This window comes from Lepidochelys kempii, chromosome 20, assembly GCF_965140265.1.
Source record: "Lepidochelys kempii isolate rLepKem1 chromosome 20, rLepKem1.hap2, whole genome shotgun sequence".
Classification (NCBI taxonomy): domain Eukaryota; kingdom Metazoa; phylum Chordata; order Testudines; family Cheloniidae; genus Lepidochelys; species Lepidochelys kempii.
The window spans coordinates 6,748,794-6,775,410 of record NC_133275.1 but is presented as its reverse complement, the minus strand read 5'-3'; the positions used below and the strand labels follow the sequence as shown (position 1 = coordinate 6,775,410).

The window sequence follows — 26,617 nt, the reverse complement described above, 5'->3', positions numbered from 1 at the left end:
TTTATGGCTGAACCATAAAATCAGGGGAAATAGTTTTGCGTCGATCTGAAACGAACATTTTTTGAAAATTTCAGCAAACCGAAAAAGGTGGGGGTTTTTTGTTTCCGGTCAAATGCAACATTGTTTCATTTGGAAGGTTCTCCACCACCACCTTTAAAAATGTTTTAAAAACAAAATTTAAATCAAATTCAAAACGAAAATTCAGTTTGAATCAAAAAGTCCAAACTTTTTGTTTTGAAAAAAGGTGAAATGAAACATTTTGACTTTTTGGGGAAATGTTGCCCCAGCTCTATCCAGAACTCCAACGCTTTTGCTTCCCAAAGGGAAGGTGTTTAACAGGTTCATACTGTGTCTTGTTGCAGAGTCACTAAGGGCCATTCACATTGATTTGTAAGTATTCATTAGTCCATCCAGGTGCAAAACTATGCAGAGTTACCATGGTGTCCACAACAACAAAAAGAAACTTTGCTTCTAATCTGCTGGGACTGCCAGAGAAAACATGCAGAGCCAAACCCTGCTCTCACTTTCCCTGGTCTAAATCCGGAGTTAACTTGGTTGAAATCAGTGAAGTTATTTGAGTGTAAATGAGAGTAGAAACTGGTTTTTAATGGACCTGATTCTTCTCTCTTGCTGATGTAAATCAGGACTAAGTCCACTGTGATAAATAGAGTTACCGGGGGTTAGAACTGGTATAAGTGCCATCTGAATTAGGGCGGGCCATTGGCTTCATTAGCGTAAGTCTGGATTTATATGGATTTAACTGAGATCAAGGTTACCTTTTAATGGGTCTGATTCCCTCCTGCCTTGCAATTTATGTTGTCCTTTTCTCTTTGTGCAAACTGAATGTGAAACACACCCAGATTTTCTTGGCTGCATTTTATCCCCATTTTGCACTCATGTAAATGACAATACAAAGAAGTCAACGGTCAAGCTCAATCAGCTAAAAACCAAGAGCCAGTTGTATGCTAGGCAAAAGGTTATGCTGGGGCTGGGCTTTGCTAGCATGTGTTAACTGAATCCAACCTGAGCACTGGTGCAAAGAAAGAAAGCAGCAGATCCAATGTGTTTGTCAGTCAATAAAGTTCATGGCTATTTCTTCTACATGGTTAACATAGAGGATCCTGCTTGGAACGGCTGAGATCCACTCCAGCTGCCTGCCACTTTGCCCACGCAGGGGAGGGCAAATATTTTGAAAGTGATTTAGCCAGAACATTGTACCATCATTCTCTGCCTCCCCCTCGCCCCCCCCCCCCACCCCATTCTGCCCTGCAGAAGAGCACAGGGGGTTAAATATCCATGCACGATTTTCAAATATCAGGGCAGGGCTTAAAGAGCCTAGCAGGGATATACGCTTTCTTGTTGCAGACATTCAGAAGTGGGAGAGGCTTTCAAAAATATTTTTACTTTGTGCATCCTTCTGTGCGGGAGTCAGATGGATTACCCCAGGAGCTGACCTTCCTTGTTTTGACCACAGAGCTACACAGGTGCACATTTCCTTGCCCAGAGTGCAAAACACGCACTTCCAGGCTCAGCTGGCTTTTATTTTAGATCAAGAAGGGAAACAAGTCAGAAGAAACGGAAAGATGCCAGGCACACTGCGTGGCTCGTCTATAATATAGGCTGCAGCTCCGTTCAGAGGAGCGCTCACTGAGAGCCTTTCCTTATTTCTCCTGCTCTGTGAAGTTTAACTGGGATCTGCCATATACAGTAGAACCTGAGCATTACAAACACCAGAGTTAGGAACTGACCAGTCAACCACACCCCGCATTTGGAACCAGAAATGCACAATCAGGCAGCAGCAGAGAAAAACAAGCAAAAACAAACACAAATACGGGACCGTACCGTGTTAAATGTAAACTAATAAATATCAAGGGAAAGTGGCATTTTTTCCTGCATAATAAAGTCTCAAAGCTGTATTAAGTCAATATTCAGCTGTAAACGTTTGAAAGAACCACCCTAATGTTTTGTTCAGAGTTACGAATATTTCAGAGTTCTGAACAACTTCTGTTATCAAGGTGTTTGTAACTCTGAGGTTCTACTGTATTGTTTCTTGTGGAGGAAGTAAGGTGGTTGCTATAGATTTCTTGATTTATGTCAGATTGTCTGGGCTTGATTCTCAAAAGGCCCCTTCCCCCCATTCTGGCTGTGTCATGGAGAACAGCCCTGGCAACGTCATGTGCATTTGCTCCTTTTTAAGGCTCCTGTGCAGAGCCAGAGCAGTGTAAAGGGGCTTTGTGTAAATGAGAATCAGGTCCCCCTATGTTTGAAATTACTGCTAAGGGATGGCTGCCTTTTATTTTTGCTTGTGTGAACCTAGAGGAAATATCCAAAATAATGCCAATGTCTCGAGGCTGTGAAAGTTCTCTCTAAGCCGCAAGGAAACAAAGGAAGGTTCAGGAGTAAAAGAACCCTCTGCTAACATCTGTGAGAGGAGAGCAGAGATACTATGTCAACGGTCCGCCTTCAGCAGATTGAAAGAGGTAGGACAGCTGCCAGACACACCCACCCCTCCGTAAAATGATCCTTTCTCTGCCCTCAAACCAAGCCCTGCTCTTCTAACGGATAAAAGGAGAGGGAGGCTCAGAGGGACGCACTTGATCTCTCCTGATCTCCCCTGTAGCCTGCCTGAGTTTTCTCGGGAGGGGAAGGACAGAACCCAGCCCAGTAACCATGTCGAGGGCTGTAAGTTTCAGTTCTCGCTCGGCTGCTCCCCCAGGGGGCTTTAGACAGGTCCGAGTCAGCACTGTCTCCTCGACCCGTGCCTTGGGCGGGGGTGCCAGCTTGGGAAGGGCAGGTGGCTTTGGCAGCTCCAGTCTCTATAGCCTAGGCTCTGCCAACAAGAGGATTTCGCTGGGCGCTGGAGGAGGCAGCTCCTACAGCGTCCACTCTGGATATGGGCTGGGCACTGGGTTTGGCGCAGGAGCCGGTGGTGGGTTCACACCTGCCAGCATCCAAGAGGTGACCATCAACCAGAGCCTCCTGACGCCCCTCAACGTGCAGATCGACCCCACCCTCCAGATGGTCCGTAAAGAGGAGAAGGAGCAGATCAAGACCCTCAACAACAAATTCGCCTCCTTCATCGACAAGGTGAGATGCAGGAACGGGTGGCAACTCAGGAGATGATCCAAACCCCAGTGAAACCAGCGGGGGACTTTCCCTAGACTTTGGATCAGGCCCCGTAGTTCTAAAGATGGATGGTAAAATTATCCTGTAGCCCTTATTGAATTCTTAGTCATGTTGACTTCCACAACAATTTTTGCTTCAGTGAAGGCCTTGGTGCTTGCTCCCTGTTGATTAAGCTGGGGCCATTCAGGGAACCTAGGCTACGCTGTAAAAATCCCAGAGATTTCAGAAGCCCCAAAAGGTCAGATCTGGGTGCCAATCCAACGCCACCAAATTCAAGGCAGTGCTTGGATCTGGGGCTTTGAGTTGACCTGTTCTCAAGGCTTGCTGTAAATCGGTGTGGCTCTACTGAAGTTAATTGACACCCATTTAGCTCCGCTGTTTTACCCCAGTTGGGCAACTGACCCATTTGTAAAATTTGGATGGGAATCCAGGCTGGGAATTTTTAAATCCCCTCGAAGGGTGACGGGCGTTCAGCTCTATGATCCAGTTACCCTCAAAGTCATTAGGCAGATTCCCAGGGGAAGCCAAATCTGTCCCTCTCTAACAAGAAAAAGCTGCATTTGCCTAGTGAACCAGTAGTAAGAAATCTGGGGTGTTATCTCGTTTCAGAATCTCAAACTCTCTCCCTGAATAGTTCAGATGCCTTTCCCTTCCCCCACATCTCATACAACATGCATGTCCTTGCAGTGATAGACTATTCTCCTAGCTTTGTGCCGTTATAGCTGGCTCGCTAACAAGGTCTGGTTCCCCTCCTGGCTTGCAGGTCCGCTTCCTGGAGCAGCAAAACAAAATACTGGAGACCAAATGGAGCCTCCTGCAGGACCAAAAGACCACCCGCAGCAACATTGCTCCCATGTTTGAGGCCTACATCAACAACCTGCGGAGGCAGCTCGACGGGTGGCTGAATGACAAAGGGCGCCTGGAGGGCGAGCTGAAGAACATGCAGGATCTTGTGGAGGATTTCAGGAACAAGTAATGTATCATCTAGTTGTCTAACGGTATGCTGAGCCCAGGAGAGCTGTCTGACATCCTTGCAAAGGTGGCTCAGGCTCTTCAATGGGGGATCCTTTTTAAGGCAGGGGACTATGACCCCCTGCAGAAAATAGCTTACACGCCAGCACAGTAATTGCTTGCTATTGCTTGGTGTGGTGTTCTGTCCCATCTGGTTGCACCGAGACGTGTGTGTGTGTGTGTGTGTGTGTGTGTGTTATATTAATGAGTCTGCTCTACAACCTTAGCTAAGGGCCATATGGGGGTGTGTTTGTGTGTGTCCCCAAATAGCTTTTAGTTCATGCAGTAGAGGCTCATGCACTGAGGTCCCAGGTTCGATCCCGCCCACCGACGACCAGGGTCTGCCAGTGTTACATTTGTACACACGCGCTTCTAGCAACACAGTTCTGTAGAATCTATCTAAACTTCTAAGGGACGTGATCTGTATGTGCTAAGGCAATTTAGATGGCTCATTCAGAAGAGATTTCCAACCCTGTAGTCAGTGGCTGACCTTTGGCTGACTTACAGTTACAGTATTGGAAGAGGGAACGGAAACCCTCTCCAGAAGGAAAGACAGATCGATTGCAGCCAGGGAGAAAGCTTTGTTTGCAAACAGAGACTTTGTACTAGAGACGGCTGGGAAACAGCATTTCCACTCCCGGGGGGAAATGCTGACATTTCAGAATGTGTTTTGGTTCTGAATTGTAACAGACAAAAGGAATTTTTTCAATTTTTTGTGTGTGGAATGGCGCTTTCAAAATAGTTCTTCCTGAAAACATCACCATGTTCTGCTTTGGTAATGTCACAACATCATCGTATAAAATGCTAAATTACATATATCACAGCTATTAAAAATAATAACACCTAGCTCTTATACAGCACAGTTTGTCAGTAGGTCTCAATGCACTTTACAATGCTTTTACCGGTGGGGAAACTGAGGCACAGGGCAGTGAAATGACTTGCTTAAGGTCACTCAGCAGGCCAGTGGCAGAGACAGGTCTCCCAAAGCTGTGTCCACACTGCCACTTTCAGTGCTAAAACTATTCAGTAGGCAACGCTGCCTATAGTGTAGGTCCCTATGATTCATAATGCTGCCTACCTGTCGTTGACATAGACCCATGGAAACAATGGGGGGGGGAAATGACTTGTGATCTAACAAGGGGCTTCTCAATCTTAACCAACTCCTTTGGGAAAGTCCAACTCAAACCACTCCTCACTCCTTTCATCCCAGGCCGCGCCCATCTGAGTTGGCAAACTGGAGCAGACAGGAACTGTAAATAGCGCAGATAAACCCCAGGGAGTGTCAGGAGAAAAGTCAATAACCGGTAATCCCTGCACAGGTGCAGCTGAGAGGCGTGTAGATGAAACAAAACAAAGACTGTTGGGGGCTGCATTATCTCCTGCCTAATGGATGTCCGCCATTGCTTGGGTTATTAATATCTCACCTATGGAGCAGTGCTTTACACCTGTGCGAAGAGGGTTTAAAAAGCTTCCATTCCTCAGCCCAGGATCCTCAGCTGGCGTAAGTGTAGCTTCTCTGGTGCCGAGCAAAGTGGGTGTAAATGCCTGCCCAGGTGCAAAGGCAGTAGAGAATCAAGCACAGGGACTTCAAAGCTCTGGCAAGGTGAAGGGGTCTTAAATTGAGTGTGCCTGTAATTAACCCCCACTGCAAGGCCCCTTTACAAAGGCAGAGCAGTGTAAAAAAGGGTCAAAGTGTAAATAAGAATCGGGCCCTAAGCATTTTGAAGCATGAAGCTAATCAAGATGGTTGTGATTCTTCTCTCACTCATATCAGTTTTACACTAGTAACATCAGTGGAGTTGCTCCTGATTTACACCACTTTACATCCGATCAGGTGCGAGTCATACTGAATTCGGTACCTGGATTGACACCGATAACGGGCATGCCAAGACTGCATTGTAAACCCGGGTCTGTGGGACCCAGACTTGTGGACTTGGTGTTTCCACGTCTGCGCTTGACCATCCACACTGCATTGTAAACTGGGGCTTACAATTGCTGGACCCGGGTCTCCCAGCTGTGCTAATACATTCATAGTGTACGACTCAGTCCTTCTGACTCGGGTCTGTGCTTGAGCTGCATCCACACTGCAAAATGACAGGGCTTGGACCCATCCACTGAGCGGGACTCGGCCTCTGACCCTCTGGCCAAGCAAGGTTCTGGGACCGGGATGCTTGCTGACCCAAGTCAGAACGATTTGTATGGGGATGGAAGGGGCTTGGGCTCAGACCTACGTGCACCGAAGACATACCCTTATTTGGGGTGAGGCAGGTAACTCCTTTGACATCTGTTCACTTATTTCATTCCCTTTCTCTCCATACTACAGGTTCTGTGTGCAGAGCATGCCAGTGTCAATGTCAGGGTATGCAATTTGCTCACGAATGCCAGATCCTCAGCTCCTATAAATTCGTGCAGCTCCATTGATTTCAATGGAGTCGCATTGAGTTTTACGAGCTGAAGACCTGACTCTGTATATGCAACGCACCGTTCTGCTGCAGGCAACATAAACCAGAACTGCAGCCTACAGGGTGCCTGTTGAACTCAAGGTTCCTCAAAGCACTTTGGAAAGCAACAGGTTTCGTACCAGCTGTGCAGCAGCCGTGTAAGCAAACAGAGCAGCTATTATGATCCCAACAATAGTATCTCACAGACAGCTCTGCTCAGCTAGAATGAAAAACACGGAGTTGCTGTGCTGGGGATTTCAGGGGCTGTTGTACTGGGTTTCAGGTTGTTCCAGGTTGCATTTTCCACTCTGCTGTGGATTCACTTGGGCAAGTGACTTACGTGCAGGCCTGCATTTCAGAGGTGCCGCTGGGCTCCGATAGTGCCTGTTAATTTCAGCTGGAGTTATGAATGTTCAGCATTCTTAAAAATCAGGGTTTATGAGCCAGATCCTTGGGGGTGTAAATTAGTGTGGCTCCAGTTAAGACTGTGGAAGGATGTAAAGGATCTAGCCCATTGCATCTAAAGATGGGTCTTTTTGCTCTGTGATTGTACAGTGCGTCGCATAATGGGATCCTGGTCCGTCACCCGGGCTCCTAGATGCAACTGTAGTACAAACAGCTCGTGATAAAAATGGATAACCAGAAACTGATGTAGCCCAAATTAGAGAGCACTGGAAAATTTGAGCCATACCCTCTCTGTGACTCAGTTTCCCCATTTGTGAAAGGGGCTAATTAGACTTGATTACCTTCTACTGGTATATTGAGGCTTAATCAATGCCTGCAAAATGCTTTGAAATCCTGGTATAAAGATATGCATAACAATAGCAATGATAACGAGGAGGAGGAAATACTACCAGACAAGTTTGGAAGATGTTTGAATGAATTTGCTGTAACTGTTCACACCCTTTTTGGACCAGCATTCGCTTTTGGTGGGTATCCTGGGGAGGAAGTTGTGACTCTTTGCACCAGGAATCTGATTCCATGAGTTACCGCTCATCCAAACAGGCAGCCTAAACAATAGCATGTGACTTATGTGTCCAATCAAAGACAAATAACACAGCATGAATTTCAAATATTAGACACTTGCAATGAGCTGTTTGGGCAGACCAAGGGTCAGGCCCTCAGCTGATGTAAATAGGAGTAGTACCATTACTGATTTACACCAGCTGAGGATCTAGGACTAAGGATTATTTTCTTAAATTTGGAGGGTGTGAGTGTAGGGGCTGCTCATAGGCTGGGAGCTCAGGCGGCTCGGGGGAGCCCTAAGAAGGGAAAAGGAGGGTAAGATGAGGGAAGGGGCAAATCTATGTGGCCCCCCCACTTTAAATAGCACTCTGCAGAACCTGCAGCAAACAATTTCAAATGACAAACACATCGTGGGAAATCATACGCTGACTGGAGATGATTCTCAAATGGATCAAGAGGTTAAATTGATCAGCTAAGTTATTCATTGTGAATTTTTGGCTGGGGTCTAGCTAGAGGTGGGTGCTTTCCCATTCCATGAGAGTTTCTGAGATTTGACTTTTTCCCCACCCCATATCAAAACAAAAAGTCAAAATCCCCCAGATATGTGTAAACTGATAATCTGGGAAAAGATCAGATTGGGCCCAACTGAAATGTTGTGTTTCAATTTCAACGTTTTAACATTTTTAAGGCTATTTTTAAGGTCAAGAAAATGAAGTGAAAGTTCAAAACAAAAAAGTCACTTGGAACCGAAAAACAAAGCTTTGTGTCTAAAACGTAAAACAGTCCTGTTTGTACAATTTCAAAATGAAAAAAAAAAAAACCCATTTCTCAAATCGGGAGATTTATCCAAACCGACAGTGTCCGTTTCCACAAACGGGCGTTTTACGACGAGAAAATGTTTTGTCTAAAAACTCCTGACCAGCTTTCACTCTCACGCACGCCGCTTCCTTTCCTCCCATCAGGTATGAAGATGAAATCAACAAGCGCACGACAGCAGAGAATGAGTTTGTCGTTCTCAAAAAGGTGAGTGGCACGATCTTTGAACGAAATCGCAGAAGTTGAGTTTCAAAGGGGCGGAGGCGCGGTAATGTTTCTAGTATAGACTAGCCCTGGACGTAGGCAACACCCGAATCCTTATCTGGGAACCTGAATAAACACCCTGATTTTCAGAGACAGTGAGCACCCCTGACCTCCACAGAAGCCAAACTTGGTGTCTTGATTATTCTTCAGGATGTCGATGCTTCCTACATGAACAAGGTGGAGCTGGAGGCCAAGGTAGATGCCTTGACCGATGAGATCAACTTCCTGAGGTCTCTCTACGAAGCAGTAAGTGCCCTTTCCCTCTATCATAGACAGACTGATGATGTGTAACTCCATCAGTGATTGACGTTTCCAAGGAGATGCTTCGTGATTTGTGGCTATGGTATGTAAATATTATGGATGGTTGGATGGATAGACCTTGATTTTTCTCTCACTTAAACAAGTGAGAATCAGGAATAGCTTCCGGAAAGATTATAGAGTTATACTTTTGTAAGGAGGAGAATCAGGTCCTATGCATATGAGCAAGAGGTTCAGACTGTGAGGATCTGTTCAGTGATGCTCAAAAATGAAGCCCTAAAGTGCTATATTTGTCCCAGTCCCCCGGTGTCATAAAATACAGCCCATGGCCACCCAAGCAACAGCTTGAGGGTAAAACAGATCAAATGAAGTTTGCAGTCCCTGTGATCTCATGCAATGATTTCTTGTCATCCGTGATGAAAGACACAAGAGCTGAAGAAGAACTCTAGTGTTGTGAATTTATTTTGTGACTGCATTTCTAATAGAGCTGATTGGAAAACGCATGTGTGTGTGTGTGTTTTAGACAAAATATTTTGGCGAAAACTCCACATATTTTGATTATGAAATGCCATCCTTGTGCCTCCTGTGAGTTGTACTTCCAGGACCTCATTCTCTTCTATAGACCAGACTCCCTAGTCAGACTACGTCTCCCATGATGCACCACAGTCCTTCCTTACGGTAGGGGAAAGCAGTGTAGTACGGCACTCACAAAGCAGTGGTGCACTATGGAAGATGAAGTCCAACTGGGGACCCTGGTCTATACAGGAGAATGGGGGCACAAGGCACTTCAATTACTCATGAGGCACCACCGTGGCATTTAATCATCAAAATATTTTCGTTTTCAGACTTTCCATTTTCTGGCCAAAAATTGAAATTTGCCCTGGAAAGCAGACACTTCTCACAAAATTTTATTTTGCTTAGTCAAAAATCCAATTTTAAGTTTCAGTGGAAAATTTTCAACTAGCCTTAATTTATACTCCACTTCGAAATTTTCCCTTTGGGTCCTGGACAGTTGACAATAGAGCTCTTCCTGTGGCAACACGTGTAGGCCCCCTGGTTGATCGTAATTTGCATAGACGACTCAAATCACCGTTTAGCAAATCCGGCTCTTTGTTCCATGTGAGCTTTGTATTTAAACAGACTCGGGAGCCAGGGGATCACAGGTTTCCTTCTGAAGCGAGTTTACTGCAGAAGATGCAAGTGGTGCAAGCTAAAAAAAAATTAATATTGATTTTCTGGTGGCAAAAGAAGTTCACTGAGTCCTGGTCATGATGCCTGAAGACTCCACCTTGGGTCTCCCTCCAGTTCCGATTGGAAAGCCTCCAATACCCTTTCCATCAGGGTCTGAGTCCCCACCGTAGTCTGCTGCCCTTCTGTGGTCGTTCCTACGTTCACCTGGGCCCTCTCTGTCCCAATTGTTCTATCTCATAACCCCTTTTTTCCTGCCTCACTGGGACCCATACTTCCCCTTTGCTACCACACCCTCTCTTAAGTGGGCAATGCCTTTTTACATGGCCAGCCTCATGGCACCCAAAGCAAACCCTTTTCTTTGCCTTGTCAGCAAGGCTTCCTTTTGGCCTTCTCTTGCGCAGCCCCTTCCCCTGGGCTTGCCTTCACCTCACAGCTCATGTATGGGCATCTCCTCCAAAGGTGCTCCCACTGACCACAGGCAAAACATGCCCCTCCTTTTCCTGTTCTCCCCACAGGACGCACTCTTTGGGGCTTTCCTCTCTTCCCCATCCTAGCAGGGGCATTCCCTTTTCTGGTGTTCTCCTCACTCACAGGCGTAACACTCCTGGTGCCCAGGCCTCCAGCCTCCTAGCTCTGATATCTTCCTTCCTATCTTGCTCCCTGAGGCCTCTACTAATTTCTTCCTGCAGGAGCTTATAACTAGAGCCTGCTGCAGTTTGGCCAGCTGTGCCAAATAATTCTGCACATACCAACGTGTCTCCCACTGTCTCTGCTGGTTCTCCAGCACCTGCTGCAGCAGGGCCTGGATCCATCCCTGCTGTTTGTCATCCCCCCAACTTCTGCAGGGGGTGGGGGGATTCTGGAGTCCTTCCTGGGAGGGTCTAAATGCCTTCTGCAAAGAAAGCTTCCGCGCACTGCGGCTCCATTGCCACTTTGCCTCAAGTGTCTCTATTATAGTCTGTCCTGCTCCCCTTGCATCAGGGTAACTGCCTTATACAGTCTTTCACAGTCCACCACAGTCTCTCAACCTCCCCTTGTAGCAGGAGCAACCATGTGCCTGCGTTCTCCACCAAATTGTCACAGAGGGCACCACTCCCCTCTGGTCTGGCGCCTCCTCCTGGTCACTCTGGGGATTAGCTCTTGAGGTTGACGCCCCTTCTGCAATTTGCATGCCATTGCTCTGCTTCTCCCTCTGGTCTGCAGCCACACTCTCACTCCAGGAACCACAGCGTCTTCTTCCTTCCGGCTAGATCACTCAGCACTTTCCCCCTTCCAGTCTTTCCTGTCCAGCCGTCCTAGGCAGTCTTCCCATTCACTCCCTCAGTGGCTGGCAGGGGAATCCAGGCCTGCCCTCAATTCCAGGTTCCAGTCCAGGGACCCCCCACAGCTCAGCCATTCTGGGCTTTCCTGTCTCCGTCCTCACTGCTCCTTCCCTAGACTGCTTCCTACCACACCTGGTTCCCCTTCTCTCTCTGGGTGTACCAGCTCCAAACCTTCTCCCGCTTCCCAGGGAGTGACTGCTGCCTGCCTTCCTGCAGCCTTTCCCAGCACTCCTCAACTTTTGCCAGCTACCTGGCTTTCTACAGGCCCCACCTGTTCCTGCCCAGCTGAACCTGCTTCCAATTAGTTCCCTGCTCCTGGCTCTTCCTCCAGCCTCTGGAGTTCATTGGCCTGCCTCGCCACCTTAACCCTTTCAGTCCCGTGTGGGGTGGTCACCCCACTGCAGGAGCTCTCACCTGCCTTTGCTAGGGAGAGTAGGAGCAGCCATCTCTAATTTATCCCTCCCTGCCCTCTTACTTTAAACCTGGCTTGCTCAGATGGCGAGATAGTCTCTTTACATCCTTGGCTAAGAGTGGTAGAATCTGGCCCTAACTTTGTAGTAAAGTTGGGCCTGATCCAAAACTCTGGATCCAAACTTTGAATGAATTTGGATCTGGCCCTTCACATCACAGCTGGGCTCCTTTCTCTACAGAGGGGCAAAGCTCCTTGACCCCCCTTAAACTTTGGGTGAGTTTGGATACAGGTGTCAGGTACATCTCTGCTTTTTTTCTTCACCTTGCAGCATCAGAATGATCTGTTTTGGCAGCTACTGTATTGCGACACTTAGTTGGATTCCTTCCTGGCTAATGATTTATTTGACAAGTTTCTTCTTATCTCCTTTCCTTTCCTTTGCTTCTCTTTTCTGATCTTAATTGGTTTCTACAAGTAACACCTTAGAACAGAAGAGAGAGATCAAACAGTTCAGCTAGGGTTGTCAGGTGTCTGGTTTTGGAACCCAGAGACCCTGGCAGCTGCGGGTCAGCACCACTGACGTTAAAAGTCAAGCTCCTGTGTGACTCCCGGAAAGCTGCCGGCATCTCCCTCTGGCTCCTAGGCAGAGGGATGGCCACGGGGGCTCTGTGCGCTGCCCCCGCCCCCAGCACCAGCTCAGCTGCTTCCATTGGCCAGGAACCCTGGACAGTGGGAGCTGAGGGGGCGGTGCCTGCAGGTGCAGGCAGTGCAGAGAGACACGTGGTCGTGCCTCCGCTTAGGAGCCGGAGGGAGATGCTGGCAGCTTCCCAGGAGCCCCCTGAGGTAAGCACCGCTCAGAGCCCGCATCCCATCCTGCTCCCCAGCCCCCTCCCCCAGCCCAGAGCCCCTTCTTGCACCTCAAACCCCGGCCCCACCCCAGAGCCCACACCCCCAGCCAGAACTCTCACTCCCCCCACACCCCAACCCCCTGTTCCAGCCCGGATCTCTCTCCTGCACCCTGAACCCCTCATTTATGCCCCACCCCAGAGCCTGCACCCCCCAGACCATAGGCCATACCCCCTCCCACACCCCAACCCCCTGCCTCAGCCCGGAGCCCTCTCCTGCACCCCAAACCCCTGGTCCCACCCCAGAGCCTGTACCTGCAGCTGGAGCCCTTACCCCCCCACACCCCAACCCCCTGCCCCATCCTGGATCCCCCTCCTGCACTCTGAACCCCTCATTTATGGCCCACCCCAGAGCCCACACCCCCCAGCCTAGATCCCATACCCCCTCCCATACCCCAACCCCCTGCCTCAGCCCAGCGCCCTCTCTTGCACCTCAAACCCCTCATCCCCAGCCCCACCCCAGAGCCCATACCCATAGCCCTCACCACCACTCGCCACCCCCCGCACCCCAAACACCTCCCCCAGCCCGATGAAAATGAGTGAGTGAGTGAGGGTGGGGGAGAGCGAGCGACAGAGGGAGGGACATGGCGTGAGCAGGGGCGCGTGGCCTTGGAAAAGGAGTGGGGCAGGGAGCGGGGCAAGGGTATTCGATTTTCTGCAAATAGAAAGTTGGCAACCCTGAAGCTCAGCTGAGATAGAAAATTAGCCAATTGAGATTATAATGTGTTTAATGTAATTCGCAGGAACTTCGTGAGCTGCAGGCACAGGTCTCTGACACCTCTGTGGTCCTCACGATGGACAACAGCCGAAACCTGGATATGGACAGCATCATCGCTGAGGTCAAAGCGCAGTACGAGGAAATGGCCAACAAGAGCCGAATGGAAGCTGAGTCCTGGTACCAAACCAAGGTGAGCGATGATGGAAATAGGGGAACTCGGAGTTTCTGCTATTCAATATGTGTCTGGAGAGGCTAGTCTGTGAGGGGCCATTGAGAGCTACCATGATGACTGTCCTTTACGGAGCTGTTGTTGTGTACCACAGTTTGAGACGCTGCAGGCCACTGCGGGGAAACACGGTGATGAACTGCGCAACACCAAGACCGAGATCACGGAGATTAACCGCATGATCCACAGACTGCAGGCTGAAATTGACAACGTGAAAAGCCAGGTGAGGCGTTGGCCTGGTTTTCCTGCTGCTTCTTCCAGAGTGTGTTGAGTCATGAGTTTAATAGAAAGAAGGTTCATAAATACAGTAAGAGGTCTTAAGGTCAGTGCCTATTAAAAGCACTTGGAGAAAGCTGCAGTTATAATGTCAGAAGAGGAAGATCTTGCGAGGGAAGGCAACATGTCCAGGTGTCCGTTGTTATATTGATCCCAGTACTGCCACCATGACTTCCACTGGCCAGTGCTTTACTCTGGGAGTACTTCCATTACAGTCATGGTCTAGTGGATAGGGCACTATTGTAGGAGTCGGGAAACGTGGTTTCTATTCCTGGCTCTATGTCATGATGGCTCAGCCACAGCGAGGCACTCCAGTGCATCATGGAGGATGGAGTCTGACTGGCGAGCCGGGCCCATAAAAAAGAATGGGGCCATGAGGAACATGGGACTACAACTCCCATGAAGCACTGCAGCAGATGCGCTTGACACACAGGTTAATAGCGAGACAATGCAGGGGAGATAATATCTTTTATTGGACCAACTTCTGTTGGTGAGAGAAACAACACAGAGCTCTTCTTCAGGTCTGGGAAAAGAACTTTGAGCGTCACAGCTAAATTCAAGGTGGAACACATTGTTTAGCATAGGTAGTTAGTATGTACTCTAAGGGACAATTCAAGGTGGGTTCCGCGATGGGGGAGGATCTCAGATTCCAGGCTCCAACCTGAGCCTCAATGTAGGGTGACCATATTTCCCAAAGGGAAAAAGAGACACTGTGTGGGGCTAGCCTGAGACCTTCCCCTGCCTCCCCCCACACAGGGTTGTCCTGAGCTGCTCGCCCGAGCCCCCCCATGCAGGGCTGGCATCGCTGGTCCCCCGAGCCCTGCCTGCCCCCCACGCAAGGCTGGGGCTGGCGTAGCTGTTTGCTTAAGCCCTGTCTGCCCTCTGCCTGAGCCCTGCCTCCCACTCTGCACGGGGCTGGCATCCCCACTCACCCCCCGCATGTTCTTTCACTCCCCACTTTTTTGACAAATGCCCACCTTTGCCACAAAGGGACTGTCCCAGCCAAAACGGGACAAATGGCCACTCTACCCCAAGGTCTACAATGCAGTTTTACAGCCCCACAGCCTGAGACCCACAAGCCCAAGTCAGCTGCCACGAGCCATCCAGGGTTTTTAATTTCAGTGCAATAGGGAGCAATCCTGCATGGGTTACGGAGAGGGACATGACACTTCAATTCTTTGCCATCTCTGACTTGTATGATCCATCCACCTAACTTCTCCACTCCCTTTCTGTATCAGGGAAGAGCCAGATGTGCACACAATCTGCTCATTCAGCCAGGCTGGGGTTTTTCTTCACTTTATCCTGCCGCTTTAATCAGTGCATCAAAGGGATGTTTAAAACTCCTGCAAAGTTGATGGCTCACTGCCTGCAAGGCATGGATATTTGCAATGAATAACCAGAGTGCACAAAAAGTGGGGAGATAAGCTATTGTAAATCACTCAGCGGTGTTTATTTGGTTTCAGGGCAGGGTGGCTGGAACACACATTCATAAGCAAATAGTGTGAGCCAGTAAAGCTGCTTTTGAATAATGAATGGCAGTTTAAAACCAAGCCTTCCATCCCAACAGTTGTATTATTCTACAGATGTATGTAATGTTGATCCTACAGTAAAGGGTGCACTAGAAATACAATCCATCTGTAGACAGGCAGATTGCACTGGGAGTCTTTTGTCCTCCTCTGGAAGGTCAGGTCTTGCTCATTGCCCAACTACCATAGATGGACCCAAGGTCCAATCTAGAATGGCAGCTCCAGCTGGAGTGACTTCTAAGAAGAAGTCAACTAACTCATTGTGCATTGGGAATGCCTAGATTAGATACATAGATAAATAGATAGATAGTCCATCTCTGTGTATATCTCTCTCTGATACAAAGATGTCATCAACAGATAGATGGATGGATAGATAGATGGATAGGTCTAGCTATTTGTGTGTCTGTCCATCCAGTACAAAGATGGATGGATGAATACCATAGATGGCATAGAGGGATGGATGGTTACTATAGATGTCATGCATGGATGAATACCGTAGATGGCATAGAGGGATGGATGGATACCATAGAGGGCATAGCTAGATAGTAGAACAGAAATACCACACCAAGGGGCTGAAACACACACTGAAGTCCCGTGTTGTGCACTTGTAGCGTGCCAAGCTGGAGGCAGCCATTGCTGAGGCCGAGGAACGTGGCGAGAGGGCCATCAAAGACGCCATGGCAAAACAGGAGGAGCTGGAGGCTGCCCTGAATAAAGCCAAGCAGGACATGGCCCGCCAGCTGCGGGAGTACCAAGATCTGATGAACGTCAAGCTGGCCCTGGATATCGAGATCGCCACCTACAGAAAGCTGCTGGAGGGAGAAGAGAGCAGGTGGGTGCAATATACAGGCCTAAAATCATTGGCATAGTTCATCAGAACTAGGCCAATTTACCCCAGAGGGTCTGACCCATGGTGTGCGCAGCACGCAAAATCGTTTCTAGAAAGAAGGACCCATTTCTCCGTTGTCCTACACTTTGAATGGTTATTTACACCTGTGCAAAGAAGAGGTGTGATGCTCCCACATCAGATCGGGGGCATTACACCGGTTTTGCACGTGGGGGTGAATGGTGACAGGCACCAGGCAGTGAGGAATCAGATCCAGTGTTGTTCACAGTTTCCCATGAGACATCATTTGCTGTATCCGGGGCTCAGTCCTACTTCCTTTGATGTCAACGAGTTTTACCACTGTCTTAACTGGAGCAGGATTCAGGGCTTTAAAACTGCTCCATAAAGGTAAATGACTTACAGGACCTGATCCTGAGAGATGGGATTCAATGACCGTCATCATCAATGGGAGAGGCAAGTTCTCAGCTCCTCTCTGAATTGGGGCATTAATGCAACGGTGTGTCTGTTGATTGGGAATATTCGTGGAGGTGGGAGAAAAGTTAACCCCAGAGGCAGGGAAAAGCGAATGCACCACATCAGTCCCACGCGAGCCCAGAACAGATTTCAGTGCCCTGCTGCGTTCTCATGGACATCAATGGCAAAAATCCCGTTTCGAGCTGATTTTTTCCCCGGTGAAAAATTTCAATGAAAATGAATTTTTTTTTTTAGTTTTGATGGGATTTTTCTTCAAAACATTTCATTTTTTTAAATAAATCATAGAATCGTAGAATCTCAGGGTTGGAAGGGACCTCAGGAGGTCATCTAGTCCCACCCCCTGCTCAAAGCATGTTCTGTTTTCTCTTGCTGGCAAAAAAAAATTCAGTGTAGAAACAGATTATTGGGCATGGGAAAATTTTCATTTTTTGAACCCAAATTCCAAAATTGTTTTGACCAAAGTGACATTTTCCATGGAAACACCCATTTTGTCAACAAAAAAAAAAAAACAACAAAATGGTTTTCTATTAAAAATAACTCATGTAGATGGAAAATTTCCAACCAGATTTACCCCATCAGCTCCTGTCAGAGTCGGACGTGCCATTAACAATGCATGTCTTGAAGGGATGAAGCACGTTTGTTAGTAAAGGACAAAGTACCTGATGATACAGCTGTCTCATATTCATTATTTATAATAGCAATCATAATACATTCCCATTGTGCTGGTCTTCAAAGCCAAAAGCCTCTGGGTACCATATCTGATGAGAAGTCTAACCAAACTTCTTCTTTCTTGCCTTTGTTTTCCTCCCTCCACAGGTTGGCTGGGGACCACGTTGGCAGTGTCAGCATCTGTGAGTTGGCTTTACAATTAATTCCTTCCCTAGAGAGGTTGGAGAAAACGTGCTTCAGAGTTCACAGGCCATTGATTTTATTTTATTGGATCCCTAGAGAAAATGAATGAGGAAGACCCCAATGGTATCCTATAGACCAGGGGTGGGGAACCTTTCTTCTATCAAGGGCCACTGACCCACCGAAAAAATCAGTCATGGGCCACACAAAGCCCCACGGGGGAGAGGAGGGGGAAAGGTTCAGGGCTTCCCTAGGCTCCGGGGTGGGGCCATAAATGAGGGGTTCAGGGTGCAGGAGGGGGCTCCAAGCTGGGGCAGGGGTTTGGGGTGCAGGAGGTGGTGAGGGCTCCAGCTGGGGGTGCGGGTGTGGGGCTGGGGATGAGGAGTCTAGGGTGCAGGAGTGGTCTCCGGGCTGGGGCCAAGTGGTTTGGAGTGCGGGAGGTGGCTCAGGGCTGGGTCAGGGGATTGGGGTGCGGGAGGAGGGTTGGGGTGTGGGCTCTGGGAGGGAGTTTGGGTGTGGGAGGTGGCTCAGGGCTGGGGCAGGGGTGTGGGTGGGGGAGTGGGTTCTGACCTGGGGCAGGGGGTTCAGGGTGTGGGCTCTGTTTGAGTGGCGCTTACCTCAGGTGGCTCCCAGTCAGCTGCGCAGCGGGACTAAGGCAGGCTTCCTGCCTGCCCTGGCTCTGCGCTGCTCCCAGAAGCGGCCGCCATGTCCGGCCCCCAGGCAGAGGGGCCAGGAGGCTCTGCGCGGCGCGTGCTGCCCGTACCTGCAGGCGCTGCTCCCGGAGCTCCCATTGGCTGCGGTTCCCCCGGCCAATGGGAGCTGCGAAGCCGGCACAGGGGGCGGGGGCAGTGCGTGGAGCTTCCCTGATTGCCCCTGCTCCTAGGGGCTGCAGGGACCTGCCGGTCGCTGCTGGTCACTGCGCAGAGCCGACCGGACTTCTGGTGAGCCAGCGCTCACAGCTCCAGCTCCACGGGCCGGGGAGTGCCGAGGCTCGGGGCTTCCGGCCCACGGCACAGAGACTTGCCCCGGGCGGTATGAAATGAAGCAGCAGGCCGGATCCGGCCCGCCAGCTGTAGGATCCCCACCCCTGCTATAGACCTTTCACGCGCCCTCCAAACCTACAGAGCCTGATTCTCATTGACATGGCTAGGAGCTAGGGGTGTGATTCCCAGCTTGAGTAGCCATACTCACGCCAACGCTCACTTGAGTTAGGGCTTTAAAATCACGAGCGCAGCCATGGTAGCTGCCCCACGTACAAACCTTCCTGAACCCCAGCGCCAGAGCTGCCGCATGTGACATGCTTCTAGTACCTATTGATCATTTATTGAACCCTTTATAAACGGCAGCTTAATATGAGAGTGTGTATGAAAACGGATAACTTTCTATCAAATTTGACAGGATTTTTCCATAATGGTTATTCATGTATTTATTTATTTTGAATATTCTAGCCCCAGCAAATCACTTTAGCCCATGCTTAAATTTAAGTACATCAATAATCCCATTGAAGTCAAAAATACTCATCCACCAGATGTTCTGTCTGTGCGATGTTAGCACTAAACCTGGTCAGAAATTTTCTGACTGAACATTTCTCCATCGGAAAATGCCATTTTGTTGAAACCAAAGGGTTTTGCAGAAATGTGTCGATTTCAATGAAATGTCATTTAAAAAATCTGAATGGAGCGTTCCAATTGTACATTTCAAAAAGACTTTTCGCTTAATTTCTTTTATTTGATAATATGCAAGTTAATTCTTTTTCAAAAACCAAAACTGAAAAGAAACGTTTCGATCAATCTGAAACAGTTGTTTTTAAAAATTATTTCAACTAAAATTTCAAATTTGTTTTTCATTCTATTCTGGAACAGAATGTTTTTTTGGATGCATGGAATTTCCTGTGAAAAGGAAAAATCCAGTTGCCACACAGCTCTAGCTAGCACCAAAAATGCACCATTTGCCATGCACTGGCCACTCTTAGACCCTGATCCTGCAATGAGATACACTGGTGCAGACTCCTGCTTCCTTGTGGGAGTCCCATTGTGAATGGGAGTCTGCATGGGTACAGGGGTGGGCAGAAGTGCTTCTTAATGCAGGACTGGGGCCTCGTTGCCAGGTCATGCTCCTGTTCCCATGACACCATCTTGGCCTGATTCTTCATTGTTCTGCACCCTTTGTTGTGATTTACACCAGTGCAAAATCAGTGCAAAGTACACACAAAATGGCTGCTTTGTACACTTGGCAGTCTCTTTGAACTGGGGTGAATCATGACACAAGGTGCAGGGCGATGGAGAATCAGGCCCTCTCTGCACCAGCTGGGCACAGCTGCAATTGCATTGTGCTCTCCTGACTGGAGTGGATCTGCAAACCCAGGCATTTATGATGGTTTTGTTTTTGCACCATAGCTGTGGTCAATTCTAGTGCTGGAGGCGGATACAGCAGCGCGAGTGGGTATGGCTTTGGAGGAGGAACTGGCCTGGGAAGCGGAATGGGCAGCGGGGGACTCTCCTTTTCCTCCGGAGGGAGCCCTGGTGGTATGAAAGCGTACTCTCTGAGGACGACCTCTTTCAGAAGAAGAAGTGACAGGAACTAAGCTCCAAACACCAAGCTCATCACTGCCAGAATATGAGTACAAAAATAAATAAATGGCATAGAAAGACAAAGGTTTTATTGTCTCCTGACAGCCAAACTGGTTGCAAAATTGTGCAGTGATGAATGAAATGCCAGTAAGATACATCACAGTGCATGACCCCACCGCAGACAGCCCAGGGCTTGACTTTGCCCCATTGAGCTTTGCCACCAAAAGCAGGATCTAGCGTGAAATTCACCGCTGTGCAGAGGGCAGGATAATGCCTACACGTGACTTAAGTCCTACTATAGCCCTTTGTCTGGCTCTTTGCATGAAGGTGAATTTCACCCACCCAAAGGCAAAACCATTTGAACATCAAGTTTTTCTAAATTTCTGCTGGGATTTTTCAAATGAGCCCAAGCGAATAAGGTGCTGAACTCCCTCTGAATAGGATTTGGGCACCTAAACCCCCTAGGCTGTTTTGAAAACCCCAGCTCTTAGTTAAGAATCCAAAAATGTTTTGTTAGAAAAAGAAGTTGGCTTTTCTTTCTTTCTTTCTTTCTTTCTTTCTTTCTTTCTTTCTTTCTTTCTTTCTTTCTACAGAAAAAAATGCAGACATTTAAATTTGGCTTTTTAGAATGCAGAAATTCACGCACACACAGTGAAGTTTGAAGGGCATAAAATTGCCCAAAACTAAATGGCCAAAAAATTACTTTAAATTTTGCAGTACATTCTTCAGCCTTGGGCCTCTCTTCTGGCCACTCTTTTTTCAATCTGGTATGCTGGATCAAAAATAAATAGCTTCCATTTATTTCCACCATTCCAAGAGAATACATGGTGCCATGGCCCATAAGAGTTTACTTTGTTATTTCAGTACAAACTGCATTGACAATCTTCTTTTAAAAGCGTGCAGAGAGTGGGAATTAATTTGTTTCACCACAAAATGTAAGCAATATGGTTACTACATTCTGTTCTCACTTACACTGGTGCAAATCAGGAGCGACTCCATAAAAGCCTCTGGAATTGTATAGACATAAAAGTGAGGCAAGTGAGAGGAGAACCAAGCCCAAAGAGTTTATCTATGGTAGAAATATTTAGGGACTCTTGAAGCTTGTATTGTCATTTATATGGGTGCAAAGTGCTGTCAATCAGACAGGTGGTGTTTGACACTCTGCAACTCCTTTGCTTAATTGTAAATGATGACATAAGTCGCAAACACTGGGATCTTACTCCATACACCTTTAATATCACATGCAGCAGACAATGGACCAGATACACTTCTGGTGTAAATCAGCATAGCATTGGCTTCAGTGGAGTTATACACATTTATACCGGCTGAAATTCTGGCCCAAGGAGGGCTTCAGATTCCTCTCACACACAAAGTGCTAGTCTGTTGACTTCAGCAGAGATACGCTTGATTTTCCTAAGTCTGACTGAATTCATTTTCATCCAAGCACCCAACCCATCAGCTGGTATAAATCGATGTCACTTTATTAACTTCAGAGGAGGTGTGCTACTTACTCCAGCTGAGGATCTGCCACTAAAAGTCTAGTTGTCGTCGCTTTCCGATGCAGATTTTTCCCACGCTCTTCCTCTTTTGTTACCCTGTAGTTTATACAGCGAATGCCTTGTCTTCCCAGTTCTTTTGTGGTTTTGCTACAACATGGGTGATGTCATTTGGCCTAGAGGGCTTTGTGGCTGCAGTGTAAGAAAGAATGAATAAAAAGCTTATGGGTTGGGAATTGTAATGAAGAACAGAGACCTACTTGACTGTCCCTGATTGCCATAAAAGAAGCCGGAGTGCGGCTAGAAATTGCTCAGATATCTTTAGGTTACTATCAGTGCTATACTTATTCTATCTTTGGGTTCAGATGCTTAAGATAGTAATAGGGCTGGTATTGATCTCATTGACACCAATACAATACCACAATGCCTCCACCAAAGCATTAGAAAGTATTAAAAAACTGGCCCCGAGGAGTGAGAATTGTTTCCTTGATTCTGAGGTCTCTGCCAGAGCTAAGGAAGATCATGCTCTGCCCTTGTTTAAGAGGGGGGATATGATAGACTATAAAATCATGAATGGTGCGGGAAAAGTGAGTAGGGGCGTGTTTTTTGCCCCTTCCCATAATACAAAAACTCAGGATCACCCAGTGAAATGAATTGGCAGAAGGTTTAACGCAAACAAGAGCAAATAGTTTTTCACCCAATGCACAATTATCCTGCACATTGTAGGGAGAGTGGTCACTTTGGATAAGCTATTACCAGCAGGAGAGTGAGTTTGTGTGTGTGGTTTTTGGAGGGGGGTGATGGAGTGAGAGATCCTGGATTTGTGCAGGAAATGGCCCACCTTGATTATCATACACATTGTGAAGAGAGTGGTCACTTTGGATGGGCTATTACCAGCAGGAGAGTGAGTTTGTGTGTGGGGCAGTGGAGGGTGAGAAAACCTGGATTTGTGCTGGAAATGGCCCAACTTGATCACTTTAGATAAGCTATTACCAGCAGGACAGTGGGGTGGGAGGAGGTATTGTTTCATGGTCTCTGTGTGTATATAATGTCTTCTGCAGTTTCCACGGTATGCATCCGATGAAGTGAGCTGTAGCTCACGAAAGCTCATGCTCAAATAAATTGGTTAGTCTCTAAGGTGCCACAAGTCCTCCTTTTCTTTTTGCGAATACAGACTAACACGGCTGTTACTCTGAAACCTGTGGAACTTGTTGCCAGGAGATGTTGTGATGGCCAAAAGTGTAACTGGGTTCAACAAAGAGCTAAAGAAGTTAACGGAGGATAGGTCCATCCATGGCTTTTAGCCAAGATGGTCAGGGATGCAATTCCATGCTTGAGGCAATCCTAAACCTCTGACTGCCAGAAGCTGGGAGAAGAAAAAGAAAGAGGTGGATCTGTCCACGTCTGTTCTGTACACTCCCCCTGAAGCTCTGGTACTGATCACTGTTGCAGACAGGATAGTGGGCTAGGTGTGTTCTTATTTCATTACAATAACTGGCTATGCCAGTCAAGACAGGTCTTTAGGTTTAAATGTCTCATGGAAATAACTAATTACCCCATTCACATTTGTTGTTGTTGTTGTGACTGTATGAGAGACAAAACAAAAATCCCTGCAAATAATTTTGTGTTGCATTATCAACCATATCTTCTCTGCAATGTAGCTGCGGTTGAAGTTTCCTGAGTTTGTGATATGGGAGTGTGCATCATGCCTTTAATAAAGTTAACCCATTGTAGTCATTTGCAATCACAGTTGGTTTTCTTGCCTGTGGAATTCTGCATACTGAAGTTGGGGGCAGGAAAGCCTGGGAGCTTCTAAAAAATGGCATGTCTTATTATCTATTTGGGCTCCCTTTATAGCATCCTTGTGTTGGATCATATTAAAGAAGTTCTGTATTAAAATCACAAATGAGTTTGATTCCCCAGAGTTTAAATTCCAGGGTATTACTAATTAAGAGGTCTCTTGGTTTTTGGTGCTGTTTCTCTCCCTCTATGTGTGAAACTTGCAAGCTGCTAATTGTGTTAGTACATCCTAGACAGAGTCTGTTCTCAAAGCAATTCACAGAGAGAGAGACTCAAAGCAATACTCGAACAACAGAAACAGCACCCAGAGACTCCCCGCCCTTTTGTTGTATTAACAATTGTGATTAAAATAGAGATAGAGGATGTATGTGGATGGATGCTTGGTGTGGATAATAACTGAATGATCAGGGAGGTGCCAGCCTAAGAATCCCGTGTCCATCGGCTGAAGAAGGCGTCAAGTGGAAATAACCAGAGGACCCCCCGGAGGGCAGACTGGAATCCACCCAACAGCCTCAAGAATGGGAGAACCAAAGAACAAGATAACATCTTGGAGCCGTCAGGAATGTGCTATCTGCTGATTGATTCAGCAACAGCATGATGAAGCAATTCCCATAGACTGCCATAGGAAGAAATTCCTATAAAAATAGACTCTAAAAAGTGAGAACTTTGGGGTCTGATTCTGCAAACCAACTTCCAGGAGCATCAGATGAGCATCTGACAAAGCCCTGCTCCCTCCTCATGTCCAGACCACCTGGCCAGTGGCTTGGCATGAGCAACTCTAAGGCTGGTAACTATGATAACAACCTTGCAGAACCTGTGTGTGTGTGTGTGTGTATGTTTGTATGAATGAATGTGAGAATAAATTTGAGATTGAATGGAATGTTATAACTATAACTAACTGCTTACTATGATTCTTTCTGTATTCACAATAAATGTGGTATTTTGCCTTTTTCCCTTTAATAAGATCCTGCTGGTTTTTATTTTATTGGTACAACACTTGTCCCTGGAGTATTAGAGCACTGGATTCATAGTCACTGACTAGGGGAGGCAGTGTCGTGTAGTGGATGGAGCACTAGACTGGGACTCAGGAGACACATGTGTTATTATTGGCTCTAACACTGGCCAGCTGGCAAGTCACTTCACCTCAGCGAATCTCAGTTTCTTCATATGCAAACTATGGATCTTGATAAAGTGCTTTTGTAAAGCACTCTGAGATGGATAGATAAAAGCGGCTATATAAGAACTAGGCACGGTTATTCTCAAACTAAACTATAGCCCTGAGAGTGATATAAAAGATGGTAAATGATATATTTTTAAAAGCTTGAAATCTAAATGAAACATTTTGGTTCCAGCCAACTGAGACAGACCCCCACACAGGGTTTCTCCCCAACTTTTTGATTCACCAAAAGGTTTGAAAAAATTTATTATTGGGTCAACTCAAAATGCTTCCCCCCTGCCCCAATTTTTCAGAATTGCCACAGAACTGAAAAATCGGTCATTCCCCCAGCTCTAATAGAGAGCAGCTTTCCCATGTGCACGTTAACTACTCAGTATAGGCCTGATCCGGAGAGGTGATGAGTTCTTGTTTTTGCGTGCCTGGCTGAAAGTTGTAGGCGTTCAGTTGCTGAAAACACACCGACCAGCCAACCAAAAACCAAAACAAAAATTGCATACTGGGTGTTTTTAGTTTTTTTGACAAACTCCTGAAATAAGTTTTGTAGAAAAATGTTGGCAAAAACGGAGAAAACGTTTTTGTCGAAACTTTTTGCAAGAGATGGAAAAAAACTTTGTTGTACGCAACGGCGGTCGCGCAACTTCCTGTGTCTGGGTGCACTGTACGTTCCTGGGTGCACTGTACGTGTACGTTCCTGCTTCCTCCTGTGGCGAGCAAGATGCTGGAAAGGGGCCAAAAAGGAGGTGGGACCAGACCCATCCACACACGGCTGGACAACCCTGGAGAGCAATCTACTTATCCTTAAAGATTGTTCACTCCCCATGGGGAGGAGGCAATTCCAGGAGAGACAATGCCTGAAATACACTCCGCCACCCAGTGCTTCTTCTGGGGCAGTGTGACTGTAGGCAGGGGTGTGGCATAAGAGACCCAGTCTAGCCCAGAAAATGAGAAACTGCTCCCTTTGCAGGCCATGGGAGCAGGGCAAGGCTGATACATTCCTGACACTGGCAAGGGCCTGTTCTCAGGTGGCTTATTGGTGGATTATGGTTCAGAGAGATGTTGGGTGCACAAAGACCTAGATTTAGACATGACCCTTCCCAAAGTCCCGTTTCTGTAGCTGCCACATGGAAATAATCCAGGGACTCTTCTACCACACACAGCATGGCCCCAAGGCCTTACTGTTCTATAGCCTCATAATTGCTGGATACGGTGGGGTGTATTTAATCTGCTTGGCATGGCGATGTTATTATAGCGCTGTGGCACCCGGCCTGCTTCTTTATACCTCTACCAACAAAGCATGAAAAATGCAGAGTTAAATGAGGCTGAGAATTCATAGGAAAGATTCCTCCCACGCGGTGTTTACAATAAGGCTTCATTGTGCGAAATCAGCCTCCAGGTTCTGGTTGACCTGGCCAAATGGCAGGTATCATTTACCAATAGAAAAGTTAAGAATAGATGAACCCTTGCCTACGTGAGGCTGCTATTTGAATTTATGAAGTGCCATCATTGCAGCAAACATCCATTCCGTTCGTGGTTGGAAGAAAAGTGTATCACATGCAAAACAATGGGCAATTTGCAAAACGTTTCCGGTGTGGCTGAATCTGCGTTTTTCACCAGAAAAAAAGTTTTGGTTGAAAATTTTCCCTGAGCTCTACTTAAGATCATAAGAATGGTCATACCGGGTCAGACCAAAGATCCATCTAGCCCAGTATCCTGTCTTCCAACAGTGGCCAATGCCAGGTGCCCCAGAGGGAATGAACAGAACAGGGAATCATCAAGCGATCCATCCCCTGTCACCCATTCCCAGCTTATGGCAAACAGAGGCTAGGTACACCATCCCTGCCCATCCTGGCAAATAGCCATTGATGGACCTGTCCTCCATGAACTTATCGAGTTCTTTTTTGAACCCTGTTATAGTCTTGGCCTTCACAACTTCCTCTGGCAAAGAGTTC

General features: G+C 47.4%; 1 protein-coding gene across 1 annotated transcript; it reads left to right on the top strand.

The window, feature by feature from the left end:
• The first annotated feature begins 2,581 nt into the window (after positions 1-2,581).
• LOC140900811 (keratin, type II cytoskeletal cochleal-like) lies at positions 2,582-20,279 on the top strand. The gene is made up of 9 exons (XM_073318659.1): positions 2,582-3,087; positions 3,890-4,098; positions 8,507-8,567; positions 8,775-8,870; positions 13,453-13,617; positions 13,751-13,876; positions 16,067-16,287; positions 17,593-17,627; positions 20,022-20,279. The coding sequence occupies exons 1-9, from the start codon at positions 2,671-2,673 to the stop codon at positions 20,207-20,209; spliced, it is 1,518 nt and encodes a 505-aa protein (XP_073174760.1). The 5' UTR covers positions 2,582-2,670; the 3' UTR covers positions 20,210-20,279.
• Positions 20,280-26,617: the final 6,338 nt, after the last annotated feature.

Coding starts and splice junctions, on each gene's coding strand:
- LOC140900811 (XM_073318659.1), top strand. CDS start 2,671: ATGTCGAGGGCTGTAAGTTTCAGTTCTCGCTCGGCTGCTCCCCCAGGG. Junction 4,099..8,506: donor GTGGAGGATTTCAGGAACAA/GTAATGTATCAT, acceptor TCCTCCCATCAG/GTATGAAGATGAAATCAACA. Junction 8,871..13,452: donor TGAGGTCTCTCTACGAAGCA/GTAAGTGCCCTT, acceptor TGTAATTCGCAG/GAACTTCGTGAGCTGCAGGC.